General features: G+C 31.9%; 1 protein-coding gene across 6 annotated transcripts in view; it reads right to left on the reverse strand.

The window, feature by feature from the left end:
• The window catches only part of BRD10 (bromodomain containing 10), a 106648-nt gene that overhangs the window by 27491 nt on the left and 57748 nt on the right, over positions 1-21409 (reverse strand). For 5 of the 6 annotated variants that reach the window (XR_002803230.2, XM_023627326.2, XM_070248295.1 and 2 more), the window contains 2 exons: positions 17622-17711; positions 3738-3853 (listed from right to left, as the gene is read on the reverse strand). Coding sequence is in view for 5 of the 6 variants with exons in the window: in XM_023627326.2 (XP_023483094.2) it covers positions 3738-3853; positions 17622-17711 (206 nt within the window). In the remaining variant the exon portion in view is untranslated. The remainder of the gene's footprint in view (positions 1-3737; positions 3854-17621; positions 17712-21409) is intronic. The other variant, XM_023627327.2, reaches the window with a different exon arrangement.

The raw sequence follows: 21409 nt of genomic DNA on the forward strand, positions 1-21409 counted from the left end.
GTGCTAAGGGGGAAATTTATAGCTATAAGTGCTTACATTAAAAAACAAGAAAGATATCAAATCAACAACCCAACTTTATAACTTGAGGAACTAGAAAAAGAACAAACTAAACCCAAGGCTAGCAGAAGGAAGGAAATAATAAAGATTAGACCAGAGATAAACAAAATAGAAAATAAAAAAATAGAGAAAAATCAATGAAACCAAAAGTTCATTCTTTGAAAGAATCAACAAAATTGACAAACTTTTAGCTAGATGGACTAAGAAAAAAAGAGAAGACTCAAATTACTGAACTCAGAAATGAAAGTGGGGTTATTACTATGGATTCTACAGAAATTAAAAAGATTATAAGAATACTATAAACAATTGTAAGGAAACAAACTGAATAACCTAGATGAAATGGACAAATTCCTAGAAACACAAAACCTGCCAAGACTAAATCATGAAGAAATAGACATCTGAACAGAATTATAACTAGTAAAGAGAATGAATTAGTATTCAAAAAAGTCTCTTGATAAAGAAAAGCTCTAGACCTGATAGCTTCACTGGTGAATTCTACCAAACATTTAAAGAAGAACTAACACTAATCTTTTTCAAATTTCTCTAAAAAACTGGAAAGGAGGAAACACTTCCTAACTTATTCTCTTGAGGCCAGTATTACCCTGATGCCAAAACCCGACAAACACTATAAGAAAAGAACACTACAGACCAATATCTCTTATAAACACTGATATAAAAATTCTCAACAAAATAAAGGCAAATTCAATTCAGCAGCATATAAAAGGATCATACACCATGGACAAATGGGATTTATTCCTGGAATGCAAGGATAGTTCAGCATATGAAAATTGATCAACAGAATGAAGGAAAGAAACCACACGTTCATGTCAACTGTCCCAGAAAAAGCATCTGACAAAATTCAATATCCTTTCATGATAAAAACACTCAACAAACTAGAAATAGGAGGAAACTACTTCAATGTAAGAAAAACCATACATGAAAAACACACAGCAAACATCATACTCAATGGTGAAAACTTTTTCTGTAAGATCAGGAACAAGGCAAGGATTCTCATTTTTGCTATTTCTATTCAACATAGTACTGGAAGTTCTAGCCAGAGCAATTAGGCACGAAAAGGAAATAAAAGGCATTCAAATGGAAAGGAAGAAGTAAAACTACTCTGTTCACAGATGATATGATCTTTTATGTAGAAAACCCTAGAGTCCACCAAAAACTTGTTAGAATTAATAAATGAATTCAGCAAAGTAGCAGGAGACAAAGTCAACACAAAAAAATCAGTTGCATTTCTATATATTAACAATGATCAATCTGAAAAGGAAATTAACAAGACAATTCCATTTATAATAGCATAAAAAAGAATAAAATACTTAGGAATTAATCAAAGATGTGAAAGACTTGCACAATGAAAACTAGAAAACATTGGAGAAAAAAATTAAAGAAGACATAAATGTAAACACATCCCATGTCATGGATTGTAAGACTTAATATATATTATATATATTATTATATATTTATATATTATATATTTATATAATTATATAACATATATATTGTCTTACAATCCATGCACATTATATATATTATATATATTTATATATTTATATAATATATATTATATATTTTATATATATATATGGTTTTTGGTGAGGAAGATTGGTCCTGAGCAACATCTGTTGCCAAACTTCTTTTTGCTTGAGGAAGATTGTCACTGAGCTAACATCTGTGCCAATCTTCCTCTATTTTGTATGTGGGATGCCACCACAGCATGGCTTAATGAGCAGCGTGTAGGTCTGCACCCAGGATCAGAACCCACAAACCCCAGGCTGCCAGACCACAGCACACAAACTTAACCACTATGCTACCAGGTCAGCCCCCAAGACTTAATCTTTTTAAGACCAACTGATACTAATCAAAGCAAATTTACAGATTCAATGGAATCCCTACTAAAATTGCAATGATGTTTGTTCCAGAAATTGAAAAAAACTCATCCTAAAATTCATATGGAATCTCAAGGGACCCCAAATAGCCAAAGCAATCCTGAAAAAGAAAAACAAAGCTGGGGTACTCACACTTCCTGATTTAAAAACTTACTGCAAAGTTCCAGTAATCAAAACAGTGTGGTATTGGCAGCAAAACAGACATACAGACCAATGGAACTGAACAGAGAGTCCAGAAATAAACCCTCTTGGATATGGTCAAATGATTTTGTTATAAGGATGCCAAGACCATTCAATGAGGAGAAGACAGTCTTTTCAACAACTGGTGCTGGGAAAACTGGATATCCACGTGCAAAAGAATGGTGTTAGATCTTTACCTAACACACTATATAAAAGTTAACTCAAAATGGATCAAAGACCTAAATGTAAGAGCTAAAACTCTTCTCAGAAGGAAACATAGGGCAAAAGCTTCAAGACACTGAATTTGGCAATGATTTCTTGGATATGACCCTAAAGGCATAGGCAACAAAAGAAAAAAATAGACAAGTTGGACTTGATGAAAATTTAAAAATTTTGTGCATTAAAGGTACTATCAACAAAGTAAAAAGGTAACTTACAGAATGGGAGGAAATATTTGCAAATCATATATCTGATAAGCGATTAACAGCCAGAATATATAGAGAACTCCTAAAACTCAACAACAAAAAACCAAACAAGCTGATTCAAAAATGGGCAAAGGACTTGAACAGACATTTCTCCAAAGATATACAAATGACCAATAAGCACATGAAAAGATACTCAATGTCACTAACCATTAGGGAAATACAAATCAAAAGTAAAATGATATACCACCTCAAATTCATTAGGATGGCTACTATCAAAAAACCAGAAAATAACAAATGTTGGTGAGGATGAGGAGAAACGGAAACCTTGTGCACTGCTGGTGGGAATGCAAAATTGTACAGTCACTGTGGAAAACAGTGTGGTGGTTTCTCAAAAAGTTAAAAATAGAATTACCATATGATCCAGCAATTCCATTTCTGGGTATAAACCCCAAAGAAGTGAAAGCAGAGTCTTGAAGAGATATCTGTACTAGGTTTATAGCAGCATTATTCATAATAGCTAAAACTTAGAAACAACATAAGGGTCAACCTACAGATGAATGGATAAGCAAAATGTGGTACGTGTATACAATGGAATATTATTCAGCCTTAAAAAGGAAGGAAATTCTGACATATGCTGCAACATAGATGAACTTTGAGAACATTATGCTAAGTGAAATAAGCCACAAAAAGACAAATATTGTATATTACATGAGGTACTTAGGGTAGTCAAAATCATAGAGACAGAAAGTAGAACGGTGGTTGCCAGGGGCTAAGGGGAGGGGGGAATGCGGAGTTATCATTTAATAGGTATAGAGTTTCAGTTTTACAAGATGAAAAGGGTTCTGGAGATGGATGGGGTAATAACACAACATTATAAATGTATTTAATACCACTGAACCGTACACTTAAAACTGGTGAAGATGATAAATTTTATTTGTGCATTTTACAAGGGAAAAAAATCAGGAGAAAAAAAGAATGTAAGCCACAGAGTAGGGGTTTTGTTTAATCAATACTACTTTTTAAGGGCTTAGGAAGCAACTTGCACACAGTGGGCACTCAAAAATATCTGTTGATTTACGAATCAATGGAAAACTACTAAATGATTCCAGGACATCATCCCATAATCATAAATTAAGAGCACTAAAATAAGTAAAATAGATTATAAAGCTGGAATTACCTGTTTCTTTGAAAAGCTTTCATTAATTTTGGTTCCCATGGCAGTAATTCATTTAAAAGACGTATCAATGTACTATGCAATTCTTTTACAGCTTGCCTCCGATGATACCATTTGCCCTAAAAACACAATTTTAAAAGTAAATTCCTTAGAGTTCATCTAAAAGTGAATTTTATTTACTCAGAAACTTATTTTCTGAGTTAAAAAACAAAACACCAATACCAGTCAAATAAGCATCTCTTCTTCAGAAGGCTGCAGAAAGGGAGGAAATATCCTGTAGTAAGTCTTATTTGATATATTTTAAAGATTCTCAATTCTATAGGAGAAATCTAAAACCCATTAATCAAACTAGGACAAGAAAGTTTTTAAAAGTTTTTAATTGAATTCATTGTAAATATTTTAATAAATCATTTACTAAATAAACATAAAGATACATTTATATAAACTCATTAAATATGTAAATGATAAGGCTCACTTCTGTAAAGTTTCTGTAATTTTCACAAACAGTGGGGAAAAAAAGAGAGAATAGGCTTGTTACCATATCCAAAAGCAGTCTTCTTAACAAACTTCCTTGGGAAATTTTACAATTATTTTATTTAAAAGTGTTTCCAGCACAGAAAAGCAAACAAGCAGTCACTATTTTCAATACTATAATGCTACACTAAGAGTTAATAATTAGTGACACCCCCTCCATTTGCTAAGTATTATCCTAAGTATTTCATGTATACATACAAACGCACACACACACACACACACACACACACACACACACACACACACAGAAAGGGAGAGAGAGAAAAAGGAAGGGAGAAGGAGGGGGAGGAAGGGAGGAGTCAAGTGAGCATGAGAGTACACAAGCACTCTAGCAGTAATGAAAACCCTTCTGAGTGTGTGCATTTTTAGTCTTTCTTAACAAATGATGAAACTAAGGCTCAGAGAGATTAAATAGCTGGTTTAAGGTCTTATGACTTGAACATAGATCTGCCTGATGCTGAAGTCCAACTTCTTAGAACTACATCAATACCTCTTAAAAACTGTATCACATAAATTCAATTTGACCCAGATCATAAAAACCTCTAGTAAACATACACTTCACCAGTACCCATAAAATTATTCGAATAACTTAAGAACAAGAAGTTTACAGAAGTTATATCTCTAGGTAGTCAACTCTTTTTCTTCACAATGTTAGTGTACACCTATCACCAATACCATCATCATCATCATTTACTGTTATATAACCATGTTGTATTTCTTTCTTTTTTTTTGGGTAATAGCTTTGAGATAAAATTCATATACCATCCAGTCCACTCATTTTATTTCATTTATAACAAAAGACACATAACTATATATGTCATGGGTCACATTTAACATGCATAAAATTAGACTTCATCCCATAGCAACAGTTAAGTGAGTCAATCTGCCCATATGTAGAATATTAAAGCAGAAAAAGTACCACTCTTCAGAGTAAAACATATCCTAAATCTGTGCAAAAATTTCCCAATTTTATATCTATCTAAAACCTTCAACATTTCAGTTACAGAAATGTTAGTTACATATAAACCTAACTGATTAATAGCATAGTTCCTACTCCCCCAAAATTTTGTGCTTTAAACCAACAGAATGTTTATGAATGTAAAAATAAACACCTACATTTCTACCTCTAAGGTTTTTATATCTTGGAAGGGGAACTGTTTACTAGAACAGTAGGAAGATGTGGGATTATACTTGCATGTGCACATAAATATGGAACCTAGGCTCACCGACTAATTCTTGTGTTTTCTTAGTGGCATGACAAATCATAGTTTTGTGGAAAAAATTTCAAGAAAAGTAATTTTCATTTTATATAATATACTAACCCAGATGGACCTTCCCTCTTTTCAAATGCTTTTTGAAAGGACCCAACTTACAATGAGTTATAATTTAAAAGTTTTTCTCACAGAAATGTTAAGAGATAGTATAAACTGCTTATTTCAACCCACGAAAACAAAACTATTAAATGATAAACAATAAAGCTGAACAAGAAATAACTTTCTTCTCAGGAAAACTAACCAAAGATGAAGAAAAGGCAGATGATAGCTACCCTAAATCCTTTGGGGAGTGAAGTAGGATTTTGTTGTAATAAAAAATAGAAAATATGTATATGGAGATTTTTCCTGTTAAGGCATGTCAACTTTATTTTTCTACTTCTCAATTACTATTTGGCTCAAAAATTAAATAGTAAGAGTAGAAGTAAAGTTTTCCTAAGCTAAAGAGAGCATAACGGGGAAAGGTACGAGGAATGACGGTGGGGAGACTATCCTCTTTGTGGTATAATTAATTGGAAAAGTGTTAAAAGACTAGGGAGCTACACTGAATTTCTTATAACTGGGGATTATATAGGGAAGAATGGCAGATGCAGAGTTAACATGGGCAGTATGGTTGCTGTCTGGATTAGTGTGGTGGTGATGGGGTGGGGAATGCAGAGGACTAGTAGTATCATGGAGCCTTAGGACTAGGTAAATGAGGCACAGGAAGGAGAGACTGTGTAGTTGGATGTTGTTATTTCAAGACATTTTTCAGTTGTGTTTGTGTGTCTACTAAATTACAACATTAATTTTGACAGAAAAGAGTTTTAAAAAGATTTTACCTTTTGATTTTATTTTGGTTACTAAATTTTAATTAATCCAGTGCTCAGAAAACATACTACTGAACTAGCTGACTGTACACAGGGAAGAGGTCATAATATTAATCAGAGAATAGATTTCTAACTTTCACACAATTCTGTCTTACCCACTAATCTGTGTGGAAATGTCTACGGCCTTCTAACTTTATGGTTTTGGCCTTCTTCCCTTTCTTTACATTGTGTATTCTCAACTTGGGGTGGTGATGGTATGGTACTTCACTTTTATTTGAAAATGCATATTTAATCATTCTGTATTTGGAAAACAAAAAGTCTATTATTTTCATAATACAAATTATGGAAAATAAAGACTGATAAAATGTTTTGACTAGAAGATACATATAAAGAATACAATGACCTTGACAAAGGGCATCCCTGTAACTCTGCCGTGGGCTATGTGTATCTAGTTATTCTGTTGATCAAAAGGGAGCATGGGTTTAAGAAAGTTCACAATCACTGCTCTGGGACTGGTATTTGAGGCAAGGTGCTTTAACCACTTGACAGTAAAAGAGAAACTCACACTGCTGGTTTCATTTATCATCTTCTCTGGTCAATATAGCAAATGGAATTAAAATGACATGTCTCTTCCTACTTAAGTGTTGGTCTCAGAGTGTCACAGTATACAATGGAACTAATGTAAATAGAAGAAAAGTTATAAACTTTTAAAAGAAGTTAGTCAGAGATGGTAACAATCTGCCTTAACTTGGGGCTAACATAAAAATCTATTTAAAATCAAACAAATATTTCCTGAACTTTAAATCAGGTCACTAACTGAAAGCTAGCAATAGCTTTTCTAACTGATTAGCTTTTACATATACAGATAAAGGAAAAACTAAGAACAAATATTATGTTTCTTCTAGGATGAAATTATGAAAGCTAAACATGAACTCAGAGGACATAATTTTATAGAGGGAAACTGGCTAAAGTAACACAGGGAAGTACTTGCAGATAGAAGTAGACTTTAGTCTAAAATGCTAAAATCCACTGTCCTTACACTACACAATGCTCTTTCTCTTGGCCTACACACAGACAATTCCCAAAGAAGAAAGTGACTGTATTGCGTAAGTACCCATATTTACATGCAGGTATCTGTGTAATGCAAAAATGAAAATTTCCAAAATGTATTTTGTTTAATTATAATAATTATAGTGATCTAAGGTTTAAAAGTGAATTAAAAAGCAAGAAACACAGCAAGTTCACCTATCTTCAAACACATAAGAGAGAACATGGATGTAGGAAGAATCAGAAAGGCTCTTACAATTTTTATCTGCACCGAACAATACAGAATCAAAGATAAAGATGGTAGGTAGAAGGATTAGTAAAAGGTCATCTATAATTGTTTCTCTAATAAGAAATATATTTAATAAGCTTTATATATATAAATTTAGTCCTGACTTTTCTTTATAAACAGGTATGTGAATATTGGCATAATGAACTGTTTTCAATATTAGAATTCTATTTTCAGGGGTAAAAAGTTATTTTCTAAAATAATCTCACTGTGTTATGCGAACTTAATAATTCAAACATTTACTGAAGGTCCCTTTAAAAAAGAAGAGCATAATATTTTTCTTCTATGAATTTACTATACAGTTTAATATAAAGTATGAATTTCAAGCATCTACCATGGAACCAAAAGCATACAGTATGGTTTAAATTTGAAGCTTACCTCAATACGTTCTCATCCAATGTCCACAGCAGCTGCAGATTGCCAGCTCCCTTTCCATGAGATGCCCCAACTGTCAAATAGCAGAGGTTTTTATAACCTCATAGGGATTACTACAAAAAGGAGCTGGTCTGTGGTCACAAGTCCTTTATTATATTATGCAGTTTTGTGAGTTTTTGAATGTGATATCCAAGGAACCATATGGGAAAAGAAACTTCAAAAAAACTTACAAAACTACACAATATTATAAAATGAAAAGTTGAATCTATGTTTGTGAAATGATTGGGGACAGAAACTTACCTTACAACTAAAGAACAACTCCATTCTGCTGTAATAATCTGGGATGGGTAGGACAGCACCAGCATAACACTGGTTGGGGTGTTGCAAAGAGAGGGAGTTGGCAATCTACTGATGCTGAGGACACTGGACACCTAAAAGGAAGAAAAAGTGGAAAATAAATAAATTCCAGATTTATTAAATGTCTCATCATCATGGACATATTTTGCACATTTTAATAAATTTAGGTATTTTTACCTAAGTTTAACATTTAAAGTGACTTGTGTACACACACCATACTGTTATTTATATAGATTTTCTTGTAACATTCCATCTAAACAGTTATATGATGAAAAAATTAAAATCATAAATATACAAAGAATGTTTTAAATTGAGAGGATATATTGTGGAGATAACATTTTTATTAAAAAGAACAATACAAAAATAGGATGCATATAATGCAAGTATCAATGCTATTTTTCTATATGCTTTTACTTATAAACATGTTGTTAAAGCACAGAAACATGAGTCATATGACAAAATATTTCTTGTTACAGGCTTGATTCTTGTCACAGACATAAATCCCATGGTAGAGAAGGGACTAAATAACAATATATCATGCTTTTCAAATAAAATACAAATAACTTTTAGAAAAGCCAAATGGATCCATACACAAAGATGTCTCATCTAAAATCACTAGCAATATCCAAAGGTAGGTGCAAATAATTTACTCATATATATAAAAACACAGCACAAATAAAATTAACTGAAATTAAGTATTTTAATAAACTAATTATTTGACATTCTCCTGGGTCTAAGTAACATTAAATGAAGAGGTAATCAGTATTTACTTTTTCTTCCTTATTGCTTATCTAAAGAAACTACCAACATATTCATATATTCCTGCATATTCTCAGTTTTAGGGGTAAAAACATCGCATTCATCTTTTTGGTATACAGTCCTTTGAAAAAGTGCCAGTTTGAGAGTATAGTGAAATGTTTGCATATTGATATGGAAAATGTTAAAAAGTATTTTAACACTGCTAGGGGTTCTAATACGAACTATCATATGTAGTATTTTCTCTTGAGGCACTCTCACCCATTTTCACTTAGGACTAATTTAAAAGAAAAGTGTTTGCATTTTATTTTAAAGGCATCCCACATTGAACAGCATACACAACATGTGCATTATATTTCTAAATTAGCATTTAACTAGAAAGCATGAAGAAAAACAAATACATCAATGATAATATTCCAAGTTTCAGTGTCATCTGGCTTTGTAGAGAGGAAAAACTGGATGACAGACCACATTCCTAGAGAGGTAGTTACTATTACTGGGGAAGAAAATCTAACAATATATATGTAAGTGATGGTATAAAACCATTTTCATTTATAAAGAAGAAAGAATCCTGGACTGGAAATTAACAACTGGCTGAATATCTGAATTTGATCCTTTTCAGTAAATTGATAGCAAAGAAGTTGATAAATTTTTATCAAATCTATACCTGATATCAGAAAGCTGGGTTCTCAAGCAATTCACTGCACAATTTGAATCACTAAGTAATGCTCCATTTGGTATCATCAGAGCATAAGAAGTTTCATTAAGTGAAATTAAAACTTGGAATATCTTAAAACCTACTTATTTTTACTTTCTCAGGCTCTATCACAACACCTACCACAGAGTGGACCCCCAATAAACACTCAAACTACATGAGAAAATTTCTTAGTTAACTGAGGTTTTTTCCTTACAAGCAAAAGACTTTAAAAAATTGATAGAAATGTTCCTAAGGTATATGTCTTTCAGATTTTCTGAACACACAATGAATATAATTTAACTCTTGATGACTTGGGCAATCATTATGGGCAAGTTATTGTGCTGTATTTTAATACAGTGACTCTCAAGCACTGTTCAAGTTTCGAGGGCTACAACCTATATCCTATATTAAACGGTTATTGGCTATTAATACTCTTGGACTTCTAAGATCTGCTTTTGTAGGTTTTTTTTCAATTGTCTTATCAGTGTCTCATACTGTTAATAAACCTTCCTTTACTTGCTCTTGCCCTGTTTAAAAGCATCTGCTACTACTTGTTAGAATCACATCTTCATTAAAAGAAATTGTTTCCACATAAGGCCTTTTTCTATTTTAAAGTACTAGAGTATCCACATGTGGACTTTGTGCCCTCTACATAGGCTCCTTTTCACTCTCTGCCAGATTCTGGGTTTCTTTTCTTTCAATATATAATGTATCATTTCTCTTCTTTTTCTAGAGTCTGATAAAATGGTAGGGAAGTTTTATTGGCATTCAATCCTCTCAGTTTTTTGATGATATTCTCCCTCAATTCACAAAAGGCATGAACTATTCTATCTTTAAATTTTAGGGTTTTTCCAAACATTTTTATATCTTCTGTGATATAAAAAACCAGAACATGCAAAGCTCATTTTTTAGCCTTAAGCACTCCAAGAATTTAAATTCAATTTTCCAGAACTCTTGTCAGTGGAACGTAGTAAGTAACCATTAAATAGAAGATAACACAAACTGAATTGGAGCTTTGAAAAATATTTGACATTTAAAATGTTACCTATATTTGAATAAGTGCATGTGATATGTAATTCAAAAGGGTTTAAGGCAAATTATAAAAGCTACACTATGAAGCTCTATAGAAGGATCTGTCACTTAGTTCAACTCTTCCTTGAAGCTCACTCCACGCTAGGAATATACAGCATTACATAGTTATTAAATGTCAAAAAAACCCAAAAGCAAGACTTACCATAGATAAATGAGAATAATGCACTCTCAGATAATTCAGTGATTACAGTCAATTGAAGCTTTGTCTTACCACTTATATATTGTTCTGGTTCACATTTCCTGTCATCTAGCTTTCTTTTTTCACTATTATTTTGAACATGTCAGTTAACATTTGATTCTTCATAAAGTTCATATGTTATCTGCCCCTTTACCCTACTCCCAAACAACATAAACATGCAATTAAAGGAAGTGAGCAAATGTCTAGAGTGTTTGGTGACTTCTGCATGAACACAGCTTGAAAATTAGATTAAATCTTATATAAAAGGACAGGAGTGAGCCCAAACAACCCTGATTAAAATTAAAAATTTATCCCCAGGATTGGGGATAAAATCTTAAGCTCTATAAGTGAATTCCTTGAGGATAAAGACTTTGTTTTAACTCTGGATCCCTACTGAGTTCCTGGTATTATGCACAGCACACAGAAGACATTAAGGAAATATTTGCCTCAGGAATAAGTTAGAATCTGTAACTAAGACAGGTAAAGAAACTTATTTTATCTGTTGTGCAGGGTTTCCAAAAGGCCATTTTAATTTTTTAAAAGCTTTAAATATGACTATTTAAAGACAAAGTGATTTTCCCCCCCACAACTGAGACAGTTTCCAGTTTTGTTAACCATTAAATAGTTTACCATACAAACTAGAATAAGAAAACAATATACATAATCATATAATTGTCAAGACCTTAAATAAAACTAATTTTAAGGACGATTTAGAGATTAGTACAACCACATCTACAAGTAAAGTCATTAAATAAAGTTAATCAGGGCATATTCAGGACTCTGAATGTACCTAAAGTTCTTTACACTGTAGTAAAATAGAATTTGTACTCTAAACAGCTGGCTATAAAATAATTTTGATTTGATCCCTCACTGTGAGCAAATGAGATACGGAATGGAGAGAAGAAGGAAAAATCCCATAATTCTTCATTATAATAGAGTAAAATTTCTTTGTTACAGGTGTTAGAAAATAAGACTAACATATAATTTTTTTGCCTTATATCAAGCTTTTATTATATGCAATTATGTTTTTGGGCCCATATAAATTCATATAATAAGTGAAGTTTTATACATAATTTGACTATATTTTTCCATTTACCTGTTTATCATTCCTTACATCTTCACTTTTTAAGACTATATCATCTTTCGAAAAATGAATAAAGAAAATACGTATACAACCATGTTATTTGTAACTTCTTCATTTCTTATATTAAGGAAGGCAAAAGGTAAATGGTGAACATTCTTAAGAGAGGCCATACATCATAATGGATTGAAGACAGCTAAGATGGATCTGAAGCTAAGATCAAGAATCTTTTTAAACTATCTGATATAATCATAAAGAGTAAAGGTTAATACTGACATTCACAAGTTCCATCAACTATGAGTGTGAATTAGAAGTATATGATGTAATAAAATACTCTCAGTTATGGGATCTGGTATATGACTTCATTGATTTCTACCTAATTTTCAAAACAGCAACTTGTTTTCTCCCCATAAGTTGGCAACAGCAAACAAAATGAGAGAATAGGGCCTTCAGCAATTATGGGTTTATCCCTGGGTTTTGCAATCCCTGCACAACTGACATTTGAGGTCAGATAATTCTTTATTCTGAGGGCTGTCATGTGCATTGTAGGATTATTATAATGTAAGATGTTTTTAGCAGCATCATTGGCCTCTATCCATTAAGTGCCAGTACCACCTCTTCAACTATGACAACCAAAAATGTCTTCAGACATTGCTAAAAGTCTCTGGGGTGTGGGGTAGTGGGGAGGAACCATCCCTGATAACCTCTGGCTTATACAGAACTCTGTGACCAAAAAATGGGGTGTCACCACCTCTGACCTAAGCCTCTGATTTCTCTAATGTTTCATCTAGCTAAAGTTCAGCCTTTGGTTAAGCAAGAGAAGTATTATTATTGCATTATGAATTTAAATTACTTTAAGAACATATTAAGATTAATTTTATTCATTACTTGAAATTCTTTTCCAATTCTTTTTAACATGGCTTTTTGCATATTGTAATCATTATGCACATATTATTTTGTATATTTTTAAAATTTAACATTTCATAAGCATTTCCATGTAGTAACAAAGACCTACAAATATTTTATTTTACTAGTTACATAATATACTGTTGTGTTAATATTACTGCTTGGTTAGTCACCTCCCTACTGTTAGACATATGGGCTTTTTCCAAATTTCCACTATTAGAGGTAGTCTGCTGAACACACCATTGTGTAAATTACTTTTTTAGGGGGTAAAAATGGGGAGAATAAAAGTTAAATCACAAATAGGATTATAGGATCAACGAGCACAGGCAGTTATAGCTTTTCTTACATACTGATTATGAAATTTAGAAATACTTGAAGCCCATCTTAAATTCTGCTTAGTGTTGAGATCCTTAAACTGCTAAAAGATGTATTAGAAAAGATATGGTCTTATATTTTAAATTTTAGTTTATGTATGTTGATAAGACTATCATTTATCATTATATAATCTAGACAAGGTTTCTTTTCTTATAAATAACGTCTTATTTTTGTCAAATGTTCATTTCTTTCCCCTTCTTCTCCCCAAAGCCTCCCAGTACATAGCTGTATATTCCAGCTGTAGATCCTTCTGGCTGTGCAGATGTTCACTTTCTATTACATCCAATCTCTACGGAGATCTTTCCTTATTAAAGAAAAAAAGATTAACACCTCTTTGACAATCTAAATTATGATATAAAACACAAGAAAATTAAGCAGATTTGAGAAAAAAAGGAGTCACATAAAAAACTCAGAAATATAACCACTTCTGGTTAAGCCTGACAAAATCTTCCATTTTGATTATTTAGAAGTCAATAACATCTAGTAAATTTCAAATATAATAGGATCAGGCAAATTTATCAATATCTTAGCTCTTTCTGGAAAACTCATAAATTTCCTAGGTTAAAAAGGATATTTTCCAAATAATGAGGCAAAATACAAATTTTATCTCAACTAAAACCTCAAAGATAAAAAAACAAGAAAATGTTATGATTTCTTCTTTAGCTCACTAAATAATCCTATAATCTAAATAAAATGTTATGATTTCTTCTTTAGCTCACTAAATAATCCTATAATCTAAATAATAATGAGAAAGACAAAATTAAAGGACTTTGTCAAACTATATACTTCTATTTATCTCAACCAGATGCTTCACTTTAAACAAATGTCAGGTATACAATAAATAGGTCTAGGACTGCAGGAGCTAAGGGATGTCGATCTTTTATTAAATAAGCTTCTAAATAAACTAATGCGATCAAATGAACTAGAGCAAACAAGAAAATTAAAGCATTTTTCTCTCCTCAGATTACTAACCATAAATGGAATTAGTTGTCTTGCAAGAATGAGTACACAATCTAGATTTTAAAAGACTGTAAAATTTCCAAAACAATGAGTAGCTCATTGGCAAACATTTCTAAAGGTTAAGAAAGCTTTTTCAATGGAATATTGACCTAAGTGAGAAAATGGAATAATTCCTTGTTGCTTTGGTAGGAAAACTATCTGGAAAGGCCCTGCAGAGAAGAAACCCCCTAAAGCAGCCAGGTGTTTATATGAATCCATTTTAAATTTTCTATCAATATGTAATTTCCATCTTTAGCAATGGCATTTATGACAACCAAATGTTTATATGGAATATATCCTCTTTGTTATTGGAGCCATTATTGTAGATATGAAAACTGATGTTGAATAATAGAATGGTTTTGACTCTAAATGCTATTTTAGTTTTGACAGTGATATTCTCTTATGAAGATCAATATTAACACTTGATTTTCTGGTAACAGTAAAGGAAGCCCACAAAGCAAGAAATCAGTCAAAATAGCTGTCAATATCAGCAACTTCATGCATTTCATTATTAAGAAAGTCCCTTAGGTCCTTACCATAAGCCCAATTCTAATAAATATGGTTACTTGGTTTGTAATCCACAGTATATCAGCTAGGGCTAGCACATGGATACACACAAGAAATGATAAGTTGACAATGAAGAGACAGAACAAAAGCAAAAATACAAACAAACAAAAACCTTCAAAATATATGGCATAAAGACCTTTTGGTGAATGTATAATTAAAGTTACTGATATCAATCGATTTTCAGGGTAGCAGCACAATTATGGATATTCATAATGATCTTTGAGTCATCAAGAAACAGTTAAATTGTGTTCAATACAGTACAAGGAGGCAGGGAAGTTTTTCATTAACAATTAAAATAAGAGTTTTAGTATTGAAGGTTTAGGTTTCAGTTATAGAGAAAATTCAGTTAAATGGATCACCTTATTCCCAATTGATACCAGACAAACACACTGGTATTTAATATTAACATAAACATTCAATAAATTTAATTCCTACAATTAACATCTATCACACTCAGTACTAGCTTTTGTAAAATAAGCAATGATACTGAGATGCAAACTTTTATGTCTATTTCCTTTATGTTGTATGGCCATTTCATTGGCTGAGATAAGCTGTTCATGAAAACAATCTTTTAGGCAGTTTAAATTAAAGAGAAATAGCCTATATGCTGGTAATCCTAACAAAATTACTCCCACTAAGTACAGTTCCAAGAATTTCTATTTCTTGAAAAGCAGAAAACATATTTTAAAACTAATATGCAAATACCAGGAGTCAAATTTAGAGACACAAAATTTAATCAATTAAACTCTATATATAACCTCAAGTTTTCTGATAAACACGTCCCCAAAGACTACAGGTCAAGTATTTGTAATTTATGTTTTCGTTTATTCTTCTTCTACTGGTTCCTGTGAAGGAAGGCAATATGCTTATACCTCATATCACCAATGGAAGTGAAGTGAATAGCTTTACAGAAAGACTCTAGGATGCTTGCAGAAGTCTTTTTCTCTTACAACACACGCCATAAGTACATAAATCTATTCTGATTAAAACTATCCATTAAAAACAAATAAAACCCTAATTTATAATATGGGAACAAATTAAGATGCATCTATTATGTTTAACTGCAGCATGAAAAACAATTAGCAAATTCATTTAACAGAATTCTGTTTAGAGTCATGAAGTATGGACAAGCCACTAAAACAAACAGCTTCAGCAAAAAATTATAAATAACACCGATTAAAAGACTATTCTTGCCTATTAAGGCATAGAATCAGTCCTTTATAAGTATATAACATGAAATATATTAAAAAAAACTTTTGACTGAGGAAAAAATATTCTAACATAAATGTTGTTTGAGATACATATCACAGAGGTAAATTTTAAACACTTGGTCTTTCATATCAAGAGATTGCCCACATACTAAAGTATACATATATGAAAAACATAAGTCTAATAAGGGTCTAAACCATTTTCAATGGAAATATTTCTAAAATATGCAGCTTTCTGCATTCTCAGATTGTATATTGAATATGTTTTCTTATTAAGTGATGGCTATCATTATGAACATTATTCTATCTCCTAGATTATAGTGATATTCTCAGGCGTATCACATGAGAGACTCCTGAAATGTTTAAGGCTGATTTTCTCCTGTATTAAATAACCTCAGAACGTTTTACTTTTCAGTACTTCAGTTTCCTCCCTTCAGAATGCTATAAATATGTCTTTTCTAAACAGCATATAAAATGACTACTATAAATCTGCTGATATGAAGCTTGCTCTGTCACTAACCGTAATTTATATGTAATTCTAGATTAACAGGTTCTGAGCAAAGACCTAAAAGAGGCTTCATGACACTCCTAAGGCACAGAACAAAGGAAGTTTTAAATGATGGTTGATTTTCTTCAAAACTTAAAGCCTTCCCCATTTATTGGTGTGTAATTGTGTTTCAAATCCGTGATATAACCGAACTACAAATGCCAGTTAAATGGTTATTACTCATTTAATAAATAACATAATTGAGTGCTTTACCAAGTGCTGAGTGAATAAATATAATGCCCTCACACACTATTCTCTCAAGAACAATGAAAAATGAAGGTAAAGATTAATTATGAATTTAGAATACATAGTGAAAGTTAAAAAAAGACCTTTAGCTGATAAAGGTTCTTAAAAAAGACATATTGTTAAGCATGTATCAAAAACATCTGGGGGCAGGATTAAACAATTTACATCTGTTATTTATATCACACCTAATTAAAATTTTATGTTACCAAGCAATAAACTTCCATTAAAAGTACATTATTAATTAAGAATATCTGCGAGGTAAGCATTACCAAAAAACTACCAGTCAGAAAACAACCAACCAGTATATTGGGAAATATCTAAAACTATACCTGATATAAACCAGGCAAACAAAATTAATTTACTTGCCCCGGCACCATTTTTGTCTATTAAAAATGAAAACTAGACCACATAGGAGAAATAAAAGAAACAATGTTTCTATTTGTCATTGCAAATTTTTATGTAATCCAGGAGAACAAGATAAAAAAGGCTTTAGAAAAAAGCAGGAATAAATTTTAATGCTGACAATAATAGATAGAACTTTTGGATCAACACCTACCGATTTTTTTCTACTGTTTTCCAGATCTTTGAGTTCATTCTCGATTTTTGTGATTAATTCCCTGAGTTCATCAAGATTAGTGCAAATAAGCTAAAATAAAACACAAAAACACAGCTTGATAACACATAATATAAAACACCCAAAATGTGGTAACAGAAGTTGTTTTAACATACACTGAATTTACAATTATTTGTCTTTGTAACAGCAAAAAGCAAAGAAAGCTCCGCAGTTTATATTTTAAAAGATATTTACTTGTTATGATGTATGAACTTCAGGCTTAGTATAAAAATAACTGAAATTTCAACATTGGTGGTTTCGTCCCACATCCTCACCTCTCAGTTTGTTTTATAATCCAGGTACTTTCTTAACCTTATTAACTTTCGGCCCAGAATGACAAAGATCTGGAAACTCACCCTAGATTTCACAGTTTACTGGATCACCTTTAAGAAATGCTTCAACAGGCATCTCCTAGTAGGTGAATAAATGCACCCTGGAGAACTGTCATTATACCTTTGCTTTGGTTGCTAAATATACAATTAAACAAACTGTATCATTGCTGTTGGGATTTCTAATAAAGAAGGACTTGAACTACATGTAATATAGTCAAAGAAGTAAACGAAAGTACGCTCTTAACATGATCTTAGTAGTCCTTAATAAAACCATCTCCACAGATAGCATCTATTTCCTTTCATAATTGTGTGGCTCATTTTATTTCACTTTGGTAATGTTAGCAAATGGCCAAAATAATTGGTTTTTAGCTATTAATAATCAAACTAATTGGCTTAATTACTAAAGTTTTAAACAGTGAAGTGTCAGCAACAAAAATATTAATAACTACATTTTAGTTCTTGTAAAATACTGAATTTTTCCAATTAATTCAACATATTTAACTTTTTTCCTAAAATAATTTAAGCTCATATTTTAAAAAATCTATTGTGAAAAAGAAAAAACTTATAAAACAAAACTGGAACCACATACAGTGGCAAAGTTTTAGATTAATGAAAGTCTTGTAATGTTTATACTGTATGATAATTAAAAAATATTATATTTATAAAGCTATTAATTTAATTTTTATCAGCTCGTGTTTGTTACATTCATCAATTTCTGTGTAAGGGTATTATTTTCCTAAAAGGCACACTTTCTTTTAAAAGAAAACAAACAAAAACAACAAAAGTAAAAGTGTGTTACAATAAGATCATTTCGAGTAACTAAGTGACAAAAATAGGAGACTAGAAGCCCCTAAAACTTCCTTTATTATTAGGTTGAACCATATGAAATAGCTGAAACACCTTTGATCTACAAAAGTGGCAACATGTTTCAACCTAACAGACTAAGAAAAAATTATCACAGATATTATAAATTTCAATAAGTATTAATTATTAATAGAAATATCTACATAATTTCAAACTCACAGAACTGACAAAGCAGGAAAGATGTATTTAAGTAACCAGTATTAATTTCAGAGTAGAAAACAGTACACAGTGATATAGCAGGACAGTGCAGCTGATATTTATTAAAAACTACACATTCCCATTTGCCAAATCTGTTATTTGGAAGTTATAGAAGAAATGCTGATGGTCAAGCAGTGGACTGGCCAACTATGTAAGTGCTTCTAGAACTGGACAATGTCTTTAACTTCTATTATATCTATAAAGCCTCAGAACAATGTTGGCCCAACACCAGGTTTTTAGTAAGTACTCAGTGGGAACTAAACTTTCTATTGCATAATCTGCTATCATGACTACCAAGTCAAATTTGCCCTCAGAGAATGCAGATGGTTACACCCTTTTCACTGAACTTGGTGTGTTAGTTAATATCACAGCATAGATTTCTCATTTACACATATGGCAAAGCTCAGAGGAATTTTCACTTTCACTTAGGCTGTCTCAATATACAAGAAATAAGAGTACATTCTGCATGTAGTTTGTAAAAACTTACACTAACAATGAAAACATACACCCCTACAACAAAACCCATCCTAAAAAATTGAAGATCTTTTAATTAGCAGTTAGTCATGAGATGAACAAATATTTATAATCCATTTAAAGGAGTAGATAACACAGTTCTGAAGTCAAACCATGAAATGATTTCCATAGCTTACGAGCTATAAAATAACTTTCAAGTGGCTTAGGTATCTAGTTAGTAAGTTGTACTAAATCACTGCTTCTCAAATTTTAATTTCATGTGCTTAAGAATCACCTGGGAATCTTGTTAAAATGTAGTTTTTGATTTAGTAGGTCTGAGGTGGGACCTAGGATTCTGCATTTCTACCAAGTTCCCAGGTATAATCTGCAGATCACACTTTTGAGCAGTGAGGTACTAAATGATTATGAATTATAAATCTGCATGGCTACTAAAATATTCTGGTACTATGGAAGCTAATGAGTAAGAAAATTCAAAAAGATTAATTTCCAAATAGAAAATGGAATACCGAATTAAATGCACAATTATAAGACAAATGTTCCTTCAAATAAATAACATGACTCAAACACAAATTTCATTGAATTTGAGGGTTAAAATATTTTTAATAATATTTACTTTGAAGTTATCTTAAAATGACTTAATATCTACAAAACAACTGATACTCTCTTTATATGCTAATATATACCTCTCTCTACATATAGATATAATATATACCTAATATAGATACCTAAAATATACAGTCAAGTTAAGCTATTAGAAAATTCTTGTATAGGAACATAATTCTAATTTTGTGACTAATATCAAAAGAAAAAAATAATTTGATTAATGACAACTCTGTCATATACACCCTGTATTTCTTCTGTTTTACAAAGTAAGGCATATATGTGGCTTTTAAACTCAACTCAACTTCAAATAGTGCTTTTAAAAATAGAATCAATCCAATATGGGGCTAGCTTGGTGGAGTAGTGGGTAAGTTCTCGCACTCCACTTCGGCAGCCCGAGGTTTGTGGGTTCAGATCCCAGGCACAGACCTACAGACTGCTCATCAAGCCATGCTGTGGCAGCATCCCACATACAAAATAGAGGAAGACTGGCATAGATGTTAGCTCAGGGCCAATCTTCCTCAAGCAAAAAGTGGAAGATTGGCAACAGATGTTAGCTCTGGGCCAATCTTCCTCACACACACACACACACACACAAAATCAATCCAGTAAGTGAAGTTCACCTTAATAAGGAGAACAGATGCAACTTTTGAACAAAGCAAAACACCTTATTATTAAAACTTCCTTCTCATTACCTTGAATTTGAAAAACATATCTGAGGCTCAGGGCCTCCAGGGGTGAAAAGGGAAGCTCCACAGCAGCTCAGACTACAGTTAGGTCACACTGCCATCACACATGAGAGAAGGTTTTCTTTCAGTCATACTGCAGAAGTTATAAGAAGAGATTTATCCCCCAGGAAGAATCTCTTTAGGTTGTCATATCCTCCCTCAAGTTAACGTTTCACGTGATGCAACTCACGACACAGTCACAAAATCATAAATCTTAGAGCTGAAAGGGACCAAAAATATGTAATTTGGTCCAAACCTTGGCCTAGACTAAAAAGATGTGTCTCCAATTCATATATAAGCTAATTAAAACTAACAGAGGTAAAGTAATCTAAGACGACACACTGGTAGAGGAAACCATAGAACCTAGGACTCATCATCCTCCTACTGCATCATATTCTTTAACGGGTCTTTTGAAACAAAACAAAATAAAAAATCTAACAACAATTGAACATGTATTATAGTTTAGGATATCTAAGCTTCCATTTCTATTAAATGGTAAATATTCAAAGGACCTCTCTTCAACTCGAGAACCAGA

The sequence above is a fragment of the Equus caballus genome, chromosome 23, assembly GCF_041296265.1.
Source record: "Equus caballus isolate H_3958 breed thoroughbred chromosome 23, TB-T2T, whole genome shotgun sequence".
Classification (NCBI taxonomy): domain Eukaryota; kingdom Metazoa; phylum Chordata; class Mammalia; order Perissodactyla; family Equidae; genus Equus; species Equus caballus.